This window comes from Bactrocera latifrons, unplaced genomic scaffold, assembly GCF_001853355.1.
Source record: "Bactrocera latifrons isolate USDA-ARS-PBARC rearing strain unplaced genomic scaffold, ASM185335v1 scaffold_111, whole genome shotgun sequence".
Taxonomy (NCBI): Eukaryota; Metazoa; Arthropoda; class Insecta; order Diptera; family Tephritidae; genus Bactrocera; species Bactrocera latifrons.
In genome coordinates this window covers 478,780-492,544 of record NW_017534531.1, presented here as the reverse complement: position 1 = coordinate 492,544, position 13,765 = coordinate 478,780, and the positions used below count along the sequence as shown (strand labels likewise).

Here is a 13,765-nt window from a genome sequence, read left to right as displayed (position 1 = left end):
TTATAAATATTAATTTTTAAGTTGTTTTCACTACTTTTATTAGAAACTTTTACTTTATTTAAATATTTGTTAACATACTGATTTTTAATATTTATCATTCTTTCAATTTTACTTTATAATTTTTTAATAATTAATCCCACGAAAAACTCCATGCCATAGGCTCACTTAACAATCGCTTCAAATTTGCGCTATAATTATGTGGCTCACAAATAAAAGAGAATTAATATTTATAAAAACGCATTTATCAGTTACGCTATAAAAAAGAAGCTTCATTTTCACTTCAACTTTATATAACTTCATTTACCAAATGAATTTCACAAAAAAACACTCAGAAATGTATAAGTGTGTAGGTGCGCAGTCTAGTAGTGCAAAAGTTCAACGAATTCGAAATTACAAAATTCGCACCTAACCTCATACTTAATGCGTAAACAACATTTTAACAACTTACTGGCTTTATCTGGACCACAGGCTCGTCGCTTTCGTACGCTAGACAGCTTAACAACGCAGCTTCTATGTATTTCCATACTTTACGCGTCACAATTCCTCGTGTCTTCGTTTATTGTTTTGCCTTCGGAGCTGCTAGTTCTAAAGCGTATATCAACACTGTGCGTTTATAGCATTCCAATTGCTGCAACGAGACTTTCATAATAGTTTACCATTCCAAAAAAAAAAAGTACCACTTTGTTTTTGTGTTTGTTTTTCAGCTTGTATTTCTTGCAATCATAATCATATCACTTCACACTAAGCTCTGTCTATATTAATTTACAATTTATTTTAGCTACAAAAATTCACTTGGATTAGCGTGACCCATAATAAACGCTTATCCTACTAAACATATACGCGTACATATGAGCACGTATTTTTGTATGTTTCGTCGCAAAAACTTACATCAGTTTAGTATTTCTATTAATTTTGTTGTTTTTTACGTACTGGTTTTTGTTGTTGTGTGAAATTTATTGTAACACGCATTCGCTATAATTGTGTAAAAGTACATATATGTAGTTGGTTACATATGTATATGTAATTGCTCTGCTAGTCATGAGAGCAATGCGATGCTTGTAAAAAGTTTATTTGCCGCACACATACATATGTACATATACTAGTATGCGTGTGTGTATACATAAATTCAAAAATACTGCCACGAAGAAATCCTGCTTTGTGCTACAGGTCGCTTAAAGACTGCCTGCCGACGTTAGCTGAGTTACCACTTGCGCTGGCGCAATCATACAAAAGTCCACAAAAAATGCCTATATAAAAGTTGTACAGTCAAATGCTTGCCGGTCAATTCAATTGTCGGCTAAATGTGGCGACTTCAATTACAAAAGTAAACAAAGCACGTAAATTCGCGTCATTTCAATAATTTTCTTTAATATGCACTAAACGAACTATATACATATGTATATGAATATGAATATAAAAAGTTGTCTTGGGCGGTTGGCGGCCAACTTCATAGACACACATTGGCGTATGGAACTACTTTTTCGGCTAAACTTAAGTAGTCACCAGCATTGTTGTTGCTACAACACTTTTTCCCGACTTATATAAAGTAGCCTACAGCATTGTTGTTGCTATAAAACCATTAAGCTCACATTGCAATGTCAGCTGCAAGCGTCTATATACGAGTATATATATATGAAACACATATGTATTTGTATATAATTTTGTGTCACTTTACTTCATAAACAATTTATACGCATTTTCACATACTTAATGCTTCTTCTTTAACATTTCTTTCGCTCGCTAGTAATTCAGTTTTTGCTGGCAATTTACTTTTTGCGTACATAGAATATGATTTTTATTAATATAGTATGTAACTTTGTATATATATATGTATATGTATGTATAATTGTTATCATTATTGTTATTGTTGCTTTTGCTGTTGTTGTATAATTTACTTTTACAAAATGCATTGCTATGTCCTATCAACCAAGGTACATATGTACGAATGCGCACGAATGTGCTTACGAATGGCATTGAAGGCCACGACACGAATACAATATTATCATCAACATCATCATCATTATCATGAAAAGTTCAGTTTACTATATATGTAGTAGCTATAACATCGAATAATTGAAATCGTGCAACATCTATTACACATGCATACATGCATTGGTATATTTGTATATATATATTTATGCATATGTATGTATGTATATCTACAAATTTCTTTATACTTATTTAGTCAAAATACTCTAATTGCTTTTGCTTTGCCTTGTTTTCACTTTGCGTCGCTACCTGCCTGCCGTTTAATTGTTACACTCAGCGTTGCTTGTTGTTGCCTTTGTTGTGTCTGCTGCTACTGTTGTTGTTGTTGTGTTGTTAACTGCTATATTTGTTGCCTCACTGCTTACGCCTTCGGGTGTTACTCTGGTTGTGGCGTTGGTCGCCGTTGCTGCCGTTACATCTGCTGTTGCGGAGTTGGACTGCATTTGGGGTGTGGTGGAGTTGGTGTTGTTGGTGCCATCGATTTCATCGGCCGTTGCTGCATCGACGCTGCTGATAACTGCCGTCGCATCAGTTGGAGTTTCCTGCAGAGCGCAAACAAATTGGAAAGTTAGTTAGGTTAGAAAATGTAACGGTATTTTGATATTTATGTTGGATAGCCGAAAAATGCTTTTTGTATTCCTAATCAAACTTTCACTTATTTTTTATACGACTGCAACGACATCTATTGACAAATAGATTTATTGATAAATACGAAAAGACTTTTTCGACTACCCAATATTAAAATCTAAACAAATAGCTGAAAAATGACCACTGAGCAACAAAATAAATTGCAAACAAGAACAGAGAGACTATAAAAAAAAAAATGTTATTCTAGTTGGGTTCTGAAGACTGCATGACAAGATTGATAGCTGGAGTATGTTAACTGTCAACACTGACAAAGAGTGGGGAGTCTTGCGCTCGAACATGCAGTTCCCAGGGCAACCCGGTGTTCAGCAACAATATTTCGCAGATTTTTTTCCAACAATTGATGGATCCGAGAGCCCTGACTCTGACTGTGAAACATAAACATAAACACTGTATTGATAATGTTTCTATCATTCGATACCAAATTAAGTTAAATGCACGATCCTAAAATAGGTGATCTCATGTGGATAGCTTAGAACGAAGGTCCGTTGTGGTCGGCGTGCAATGCGTCCCCACATGACACTGGTCACCTTTTTGCACGCCTCGCTAACCTTACTCATCTGACATCCTTGTCCCTTTGGTCCGACCCCGTCGAAAAAGCACGTTTCTAGGGTCTACCGTTGGGTGACATCGACGACAACTTATCTAAACCTTACCATCTTAACGGTGATWAGGTTACAACATCAACAACGGTCTGTTGTGGTAACTAGAATTCTCAAAAAAATTTATGAGCCCTACCGATCTTACATATCTTCGTTATGCTTTTTGCGAAGAGACTTTCAAGGTTTGGTAAATCTTAAAGTCCAAAAGTTCTACATCGGTATTGTGACAGAGCTGCGCATACGCAAAGGAAATATAGGACCGTTTTCCTACTACATACGAGTTTGGCTGTAAGTCTATATATACTTTTTCTGGACGTATTAAATAAGTTCTTAGTCTTGTCATTTTTTTGGACATATCTGACGATACGGCTAGCAGTGCCGCCAAGCTAACTGTGTATGTGGTAGCTCTCTGTTTCCTGTCGCAGTTAATCAGTAAAATTACAAAGGTATTATCTGCGCCCACTATTTCTACTTGGAATGTGCTGGCTAAATGTCGGATAGCGAGAGAGATATCAAGACCTTCGGGGTATATTCCTTCGCTAATCCGTATTTTATTTTTTCCTATTTCATATTTCGGACCCGTCGGTTTAGATTGAGATAGTATTCTACCCCACTATTAAATTTCTTCTCCATTCACGTCTAAAGGGTAGTATACCCGCTTCCCTACTTCCCTACTTCGCATTTCCTATTTCTTATTTTGGACCCGTCGGTTTAGATTGAGATAATGTTCTTCTCCTCACCTAAATCTCTTCTCCATTCACGTCTAAAGGGTATTCTCACCTGGAATTCACTATTAAAATGCAACCTTGAGAGGATATAGTCTAATATTAGGTTGTCAAAAAAGTCTTGCGGTATTTTTTATTGAATTTTCAATTGTTCATAAAATTTTKTTTGATGACTCATGCTCAGMTCTTGACCGATGCTACAGCTGCTACTATGYCGGTCTCTTGCGACCGATTCAGCGATTTTATCACAATTTTCGACGACAGKCCTTCTGGAGCGTGGCGCATCTTCGACCACCTCTACACCAGAACGAAAACGTGGAAACCATCGTTGTGCGATGGAAATGGAAACTGCATAAATTTTATTGGCGACTTGAGATGCCTTTTTGCCTTTATCGTAGTAGTACTGTAAAATATGCCGTATTTTCTCTTTATTTTGCTAACTAGCGAAAATACCGCAAGATTTTTTTGACAAACAATATATATGAACTGTGGCATCAGATCTCAAAAATAAGATAGTTTTCAAAACGTTTAGGTTAAAATTTTTACATTCCGGATTCTTATAGAGCATGGAATTTCCTAAAAAAATGTGCTTCAGGGTGTTCGTTCTGATTCAAAAATGCATATAAGTACATATGTATATCTCTAGAAACTACAACGACAAAAAATAAAATAAAATTATAATTACCAATTTTGCTTCAACTCGCTGACGTTCATGCATCGCATTTAATAATTCACGCAAATGCTGATTCTCCTTGCGTAGGCGTTCACGTTCCATGTCGCGTTCATTGATCTTTGGCTAAACGAAAGAGAAGAGAGAGGAAAGGAAATGAGTTGCGTACAAAATCGAATTGTTGTTGAGAAAAAGCGGTGATTTGCGTTTAACAAGTCGGCATAACGGTATGCGACTGCTCATTAGCACACTGTCAAACACACACACTTACCAAAAGTAGTGAAATTTGCGAATTCAACGAGCTGACAATCGCATTCAGCGCATGACAAGGCACGCTTGGCTCCAGCGAGTTGGCGTGCTGTATGCGATTCGGTCCACAATGTACGGGCGTACTGGCGCTCGTGTTGRTGTTTGCGGTATTTGTGGTGAGGGTGTTTAGACGCAATGCAATTGGTGTGGTTTGCGTGGAGTGGTCGACCATGGCCAAAGCGCTGTTGAGCTTGCTACTCAGTGTCGACTGTAAGGAAGTAGAAGTAAGTGCGTTAAAGTTTGATAAATGACATTACGCATTGGTGAAGMAAAATCGCTGATACATACCAGAGTTTCGTAAGCGTCATTGACTTCCATRTGCTCGTCGTCGTGGGTGTTGGTATCGTTAGTGCTGCTTGTTTGGGCTGTTGCAGTTGCAGTTGTTGTTACTGTTGCTGTTGTAGCTGCTTCCTTATCGTCACACATTGTGGTTGACTCCACTGCTGCAGTTTTGTCTTCTGTCTCTTCCGTTTTTTGCGTHGCGCTAGGCTCACTTTGCGACTCTGCGACACCTAACGTATCGGCTGCAGTCGTATCTGTTGTTGAAACGCCGCCAATTGTTGCTGCTGTTGTTGTTGTTTCTGTTGGATGCTCCGCTATTTTGCTTTCAYTTTTCATCTGCTCATCACCTTCGYTTGYTTGCTCTTCRTTCACCTCCAATTTAACTTTGTCTTGCTCCGCCTCCGTCTGCACGTTCTCCCCATTTTGTGGTTGCTCTGATGCGTCCTCCTTCGCGTTCACAGTTTCTACTTTATGTTTAGCATCCAACTGTTCGGTTGGCGCCGGCKCGGTAAGGTGACCCTCATTGAGCGCTTGGGTCACCTCATCGGCGGATTCTTCCGGAATGCTGTCGGCACTAATAGTACTCTGACGTTTCACCAATTCGGCCATGCTCGTTTGGGTCACAACCGTTGTGGCGGTTTCCTCTGGAAGCGTCGTATTTACGATGCTTGCATTGGAAGCACTCTTTTCCTCCTCCTGTTGTTGTTGTTGTTGTTGTTGTTGTTGCTGCAGCTGCTGTTGCTGTTGTTGCATTGCGGCCGGTGGTGGCGGTAGTGGCGGTGCTTTAAAACTGCCAGCCGGTGGTGGCAAAGGCGGCGGTGGGGATGAAGCTTTGGACGTCTTCGTTGCRAGCGTCGGTGGTAGAGCCGGCAGTCGCAATTCGTCGATCTCGCAATAGCCGTCGTCATCTTCATGTATGTCCTCGTCCATTAACGCATTTTGTAGTATGGTGCGTACGCTGGTCGCCGTTTTGGTSGTGGGTGTCTGCTGTTGTGCAATCTGTTTATTAGGCGGCGGTAATGGTGGTGGTATATCTGCAGCTGAYACACTACCGTTCGCCGCTATTTGTGTTGTAGTCGACGAGCCAGTCGAATTCATAGTTGATGTTGAAGACGAATTCGACGAGGCGGCCGTCAAAGGCGTCAGCGGCCGTTGGCTATGAAGATGGTGATGTTGCTGTTGCTTCTCATGACATTGATCGCATACAGCTGTAGACACAGCGGATATCTCTTGTTCGGGCGTCACATGCATATACTCGTTGAGTACCTCGGTTAGCGATTGCACTTGCGCGTATGCGGCTAATGCAATGTCAGCGCTGTCTTTGGGCGCTTCCGGCATCGCCGCAATGTCGACGATCTCATGGAAGTGCTCCACCGGCAGCCGGAACATATCACAAATTATCTTCTGTTTCTCCAACAGGCCGTCGCGTATGGAGACGTCCAGCCGACGCAGCCGTTCGGCTGGTGTGAGTACCGGTTCGGCGGTATGCGCCGGACTAATGCTGATCTGTATGGCGGTGGGTTCGACCAATGGCGGCGAYGACTGCATCAACGTGCGCGTATTGTTCGAGTTGTTTGAGTAGACAATGCTGGCGCTGTCACGCTTCGAACCGCTRCCAATGCCAGCGCCACTGGCACTGGAGCCGAACTCATCAGCGCCGGCGCCCGCATTATGACCGTTTGCCTGACGTGCAGATTGTGTGTGACGCAGTGTTACACTGGCGTTTTCATAACCGTCGTTGTTGTTGTTCGGCTCACCACAACTGCGTGTCGACATGGTGCGATTAACGGCAGCCGATGACGACGACAAGGATGCGGTGGAGGCGGACGATATGGCCGCTGACGATGAGCCAATCGAAGGTGAGAGCTCATTGTGACTGAGCCGCATTTTGTGGTCGKTGCTGCCTGCGGTTGATGTACTCTCACGACGACCATTGCGTAACTGTACATTGTGATGGTCGTTATTGTTATTGTTGTTGACATTTACCGAGGTCGCTGTAGCGACAGGCATCATTGGCGCCAACGGTGTGGTCGTGACGGTGGCGATAGCCGAGGCGGGCTGCGGTCGCTCCGGTGTGAGTTCAAGTGACTCCTTTGTATTGGAATGCGGTATGGTGGCGATCGCTGGGTCATCGACTGGCTCATGGTTGGCGTTCTTCGAGCGTGGTTTGTACTGTTCGGCGGCGTCGGAAATATGCTTGAACCACCTGTGGACGAGTTAAAAAATGCAAGTGTTATATAATATTAATAAATGTTAAAGCCAATTATATTTGTGTGTGTGTAAGTTTATAGTTTGTTTGGGGAAGGCTTCAAAAGTAGCGGAGCGAAATTCAATTTTGAATTTAAAAAAATTATAATTTTTCTAAAAACATAACTCAACACCTAATATAATTTAAATTTTATGAAAATTTGTAAACTCTGCTTTTTTTCGCTCATTTGCTCTACCTTGACACCAACGACGCACGTCGTCCGCCRCCTGTGCCACCCGTGTTGCTACCGCCATTGTTGGTGGCCTCATTGAAGCTGCCACGTCGGCGCTCCTTCTTGCTTTGTCCTTTGCTCGGCGTCACATTGAGGCTGTTGTTATCGCCGCTGTTGTGATGACCGTTATTTTTATTGCCGGTGAGTTGCAGCAATGAACCGTTGCAGAGGCTCTTGCGACGTACACCGCTGAATATGTCTTCGGGCGAGAGAAAATTCATTTTCATGCGTGTTGTGCGGTTTTATAGCGGTGAAGTGCCGTTCGTTTGCTGACGGCAAAGCTGATACTGTAGATTTCACAGCGCCTGCTGTTTCGTTCACTTTAAACACTTTTAGCGCACATATTTAACGGCGTTTTTATTTTGGCTTATTAATTATTTATTTTTAAAATTCTTGAAAATCTGTTGTAATTAAGAAGTTAGAGTGATTATTATAACACCGCGCCACTTGGCAAATAATTTTTAATTTTTATTTGCTTTTTTTGAAAATAGTTTCAATTTTTTATTATTTTATAATTTTAGCCAGACTTTTGTCGATTTTTGTCACATACATACTTACTTATAGACCTGTCTCTTATACACATCTAGATGTGTATAAGAGACAGGATTTTTAATATTTATCATTCTTTCAATTTTACTTTATAATTTTTTAATAATTAATCCCACGAAAAACTCCATGCCATAGGCTCACTTAACAATCGCTTCAAATTTGCGCTATAATTATGTGGCTCACAAATAAAAGAGAATTAATATTTATAAAAACGCATTTATCAGTTACGCTATAAAAAAGAAGCTTCATTTTCACTTCAACTTTATATAACTTCATTTACCAAATGAATTTCACAAAAAAACACTCAGAAATGTATAAGTGTGTAGGTGCGCAGTCTAGTAGTGCAAAAGTTCAACGAATTCGAAATTACAAAATTCGCACCTAACCTCATACTTAATGCGTAAACAACATTTTAACAACTTACTGGCTTTATCTGGACCACAGGCTCGTCGCTTTCGTACGCTAGACAGCTTAACAACGCAGCTTCTATGTATTTCCATACTTTACGCGTCACAATTCCTCGTGTCTTCGTTTATTGTTTTGCCTTCGGAGCTGCTAGTTCTAAAGCGTATATCAACACTGTGCGTTTATAGCATTCCAATTGCTGCAACGAGACTTTCATAATAGTTTACCATTCCAAAAAAAAAAAGTACCACTTTGTTTTTGTGTTTGTTTTTCAGCTTGTATTTCTTGCAATCATAATCATATCACTTCACACTAAGCTCTGTCTATATTAATTTACAATTTATTTTAGCTACAAAAATTCACTTGGATTAGCGTGACCCATAATAAACGCTTATCCTACTAAACATATACGCGTACATATGAGCACGTATTTTTGTATGTTTCGTCGCAAAAACTTACATCAGTTTAGTATTTCTATTAATTTTGTTGTTTTTTACGTACTGGTTTTTGTTGTTGTGTGAAATTTATTGTAACACGCATTCGCTATAATTGTGTAAAAGTACATATATGTAGTTGGTTACATATGTATATGTAATTGCTCTGCTAGTCATGAGAGCAATGCGATGCTTGTAAAAAGTTTATTTGCCGCACACATACATATGTACATATACTAGTATGCGTGTGTGTATACATAAATTCAAAAATACTGCCACGAAGAAATCCTGCTTTGTGCTACAGGTCGCTTAAAGACTGCCTGCCGACGTTAGCTGAGTTACCACTTGCGCTGGCGCAATCATACAAAAGTCCACAAAAAATGCCTATATAAAAGTTGTACAGTCAAATGCTTGCCGGTCAATTCAATTGTCGGCTAAATGTGGCGACTTCAATTACAAAAGTAAACAAAGCACGTAAATTCGCGTCATTTCAATAATTTTCTTTAATATGCACTAAACGAACTATATACATATGTATATGAATATGAATATAAAAAGTTGTCTTGGGCGGTTGGCGGCCAACTTCATAGACACACATTGGCGTATGGAACTACTTTTTCGGCTAAACTTAAGTAGTCACCAGCATTGTTGTTGCTACAACACTTTTTCCCGACTTATATAAAGTAGCCTACAGCATTGTTGTTGCTATAAAACCATTAAGCTCACATTGCAATGTCAGCTGCAAGCGTCTATATACGAGTATATATATATGAAACACATATGTATTTGTATATAATTTTGTGTCACTTTACTTCATAAACAATTTATACGCATTTTCACATACTTAATGCTTCTTCTTTAACATTTCTTTCGCTCGCTAGTAATTCAGTTTTTGCTGGCAATTTACTTTTTGCGTACATAGAATATGATTTTTATTAATATAGTATGTAACTTTGTATATATATATGTATATGTATGTATAATTGTTATCATTATTGTTATTGTTGCTTTTGCTGTTGTTGTATAATTTACTTTTACAAAATGCATTGCTATGTCCTATCAACCAAGGTACATATGTACGAATGCGCACGAATGTGCTTACGAATGGCATTGAAGGCCACGACACGAATACAATATTATCATCAACATCATCATCATTATCATGAAAAGTTCAGTTTACTATATATGTAGTAGCTATAACATCGAATAATTGAAATCGTGCAACATCTATTACACATGCATACATGCATTGGTATATTTGTATATATATATTTATGCATATGTATGTATGTATATCTACAAATTTTCTTTATACTTATTTAGTCAAAATACTCTAATTGCTTTTGCTTTGCCTTGTTTTCACTTTGCGTCGCTACCTGCCTGCCGTTTAATTGTTACACTCAGCGTTGCTTGTTGTTGCCTTTGTTGTGTCTGCTGCTACTGTTGTTGTTGTTGTGTTGTTAACTGCTATATTTGTTGCCTCACTGCTTACGCCTTCGGGTGTTACTCTGGTTGTGGCGTTGGTCGCCGTTGCTGCCGTTACATCTGCTGTTGCGGAGTTGGACTGCATTTGGGGTGTGGTGGAGTTGGTGTTGTTGGTGCCATCGATTTCATCGGCCGTTGCTGCATCGACGCTGCTGATAACTGCCGTCGCATCAGTTGGAGTTTCCTGCAGAGCGCAAACAAATTGGAAAGTTAGTTAGGTTAGAAAATGTAACGGTATTTTGATATATATGTTGGAAAGCCGAAAATTGCTTCTTGTATTTCTAATCAAACTTTCACTTATTTTTTATACGACTGCAACGACATCTATTGACAAATAGATTTATTGATAAATACGAAAAGACTTTTTCGACTACCCAATATTAAAATCTAAACAAATAGCTGAAAAATGACCACTGAGCAACAAAATAAATTGCAAACAAGAACAGAGAGACTATAAAAAAAAAAATGTTATTCTAGTTGGGTTCTGAAGACTGCATGACAAGATTGATAGCTGGAGTATGTTAACTGTCAACACTGACAAAGAGTGGGGAGTCTTGCGCTCGAACATGCAGTTCCCAGGGCAACCCGGTGTTCAGCAACAATATTTCGCAGATTTTTTTCCAACAATTGATGGATCCGAGAGCCCTGACTCTGACTGTGAAACATAAACATAAACACTGTATTGATAATGTTTCTATCATTCGATACCAAATTAAGTTAAATGCACGATCCTAAAATAGGTGATCTCATGTGGATAGCTTAGAACGAAGGTCCGTTGTGGTCGGCGTGCAATGCGTCCCCACATGACACTGGTCACCTTTTTGCACGCCNTGTCTATTTATAATAATATTGTTTTGTTCGCAAGTGAGGCGCCAAAAAATATGCTTTGAAATATGAGATTATACGGAAAAAATAAGAATTTGATGGAAATCGTTGCCTACATTTAGGTGCTTTCGAAATATTTTTGATTACTAGTATGCAATAAGGGGTTACATGGRTTTGCGGATTTCAAAAAATCGATTTTATTTACTGTAGATGACCCTGTAAGGAGTTATCCTGCCAACGTGGACGCATCTTTTTTCCGAGAGGTCAGCGGATATGGCGTCGCAATGGTCGGGTTTAAAATATTTGTTTCCAAAAATTTCAGAATTTTTTACGCGAGGAAACCCAATTAATCCCTTAAGCGACAATTCATTTCTTACACATACAATTAGGTACTAACTAACCACGAACAGACTGACTAACCGTGTGTTCAAGGCTGGTTAAGGAGTTTCTAAGCTCAATAATAGTATTGAGTCACTTTTAAGATAAGTGTGTTTTATTTCTGTATAGCTATGTTTCGCGGGAACTTGGTCAGCGACTACCTAGGCTTCATACGCTGATCTTGCGTCAGTACTATTGRCACAAGAGAGATCGTAAGGTATGCAAAGAACGTTTTCATCCGAGTAAGATTAGCTTGTCACTAGTTGTGACGGTTCTAACAGGCCATGGTCCTATMGGCGTCCATACTGTTAGGTTGCAGAAGCTATTTGGCGAAAACGAGGTGTAAACATCTAAGCACTTAATTCTAGTTTAATCCGCGTATGAGATCAAGGCTTGAACACATTTGAGATATTATATACCATCGAAGTGGTGGAAATATAATTTAAACGCAGGAGTACTATTTTTATGGCTTCGCAAAACAACTCTGGAACAGAAATCACACTAAACCTCCAACCAATGTTGTTGGAGTCCTACCGAAAATCGATTATTTAAAAATTCTTAGATTTGATTTAAAGATGCGATTATTATTATGGCTTGTGTCTATAAAGTATGGTTARGCATAAAGCCAAGAAAAAACACTTTAATAAAAATATGTGCAAAGTATTGCCTACATTTCGGCGCATTTAGTATACATTTCGGAGCGTTTGGAAAATATGTGAATTATTCTCTAAAAAAATTAGCAACTAACTAACATTAAATGAAAACTTTTAGCTTGTAATAACTTCCCAYTAACTAGTTAAAAATTGCTTATTATTGAGAGAAATATTCAAACAGCTTGTGGCTTTGAAATACCGTATACATATATCGAGTAYAAAAAATAAAGATTAGTCCTTGCAAAGAGTAGCAAAGTAAATTTAGCGGCAATTTTTTGTATATAAAATCAGTTACCTATCRATATCTTAGTCAAGTTTTTTGCAGTATTGAATATAGATAAAAATTAATTTCATTTTAGTTTCGCATGCAGCTTCTTGCACGCTCAAAAAAAGTGTCATTTACTRACAGCTTCCATAGTAATATTGCAGTGGAAATACTAGACACACCATTAGCACACCGTAAGCAAACCTACAAAAACATCACACTCATATACCCCACACACCAGCCAACCGATATTCCTTTCAAAAGCTATTTAAATTCAATTTGAGAAAGGTTACGCGCTGCTGCTGCCTGGGAAAGTAGCAAAGCAAAATGGGTCCGTTGAACTGTGACATCGTTAGTCAATGAATGAATGAATGGCTAAATGAATAAGTGAATTAAGGCATTACGTGAATGGCAACGCATCATAATTCGCGCGTTAAGTTGCTATTTATGCATTTATAATTCCCAAATAAATTATCACAAAKAGCAGAGAAAGTAAGAAACGTATATTTTATATTTCATCGATATATGTATATACACATAATATAAAATCTGTATACATATAATAATAAAATATTGGTATGATAATGAAAGCCATGTGCTGTGTGAGTGAATTCCATTCGTTCATTCTTGCGAGTGCAAACCGCAGAGCAGACAAATATTCTGCATTTCTTGCTAATCCTTAATTTTTTRTTACTTAAATTATAATTTCTTGACGTTGTTGGGGTTTTAATATTACACATTTGCCGTATTTTGCAGTTTTCAATGCGTTTACTTGCTAAAATTATCATATTTATTTATTTATCTTTTCATTAATGTGTTGTTCTGTAAAGAATACTGCGACTTGGCGCGACCACTGTACTTAAAGGCATGTGGGCGGGCTCTGTAGTGCAGCATCACATAAGTAAGAAAAAATTCTAATTTACAAGCAACGAAACTATTTTTGAACTGAAAATTAACTGGTGTGTAGAGGCCAATTATAAAAACATAATAATTTATATTTAATTCACAGAATTTTCAATTCTATTAAGGAGTTTATTTGATGTAAGTAGCAAAGCTAGTGTGAGATTAA

At 38.5% G+C, this 13,765-nt stretch overlaps 1 protein-coding gene across 1 annotated transcript in view; it reads right to left on the bottom strand.

Moving 5' to 3' along the window:
• Positions 1-952: 952 nt before the first annotated feature.
• The window catches only part of LOC108974024, a gene marked incomplete in the record, with an annotated part of 296,862 nt that continues 284,049 nt past the window's right edge, over positions 953-13,765 (bottom strand). Inside the window, 4 exon segments of the mRNA XM_018941597.1 lie at positions 953-2,531; positions 4,647-4,757; positions 4,903-5,148; positions 5,229-7,428. Coding sequence (XP_018797142.1) covers positions 2,250-2,531; positions 4,647-4,757; positions 4,903-5,148; positions 5,229-7,428 — 2,839 coding nt within the window.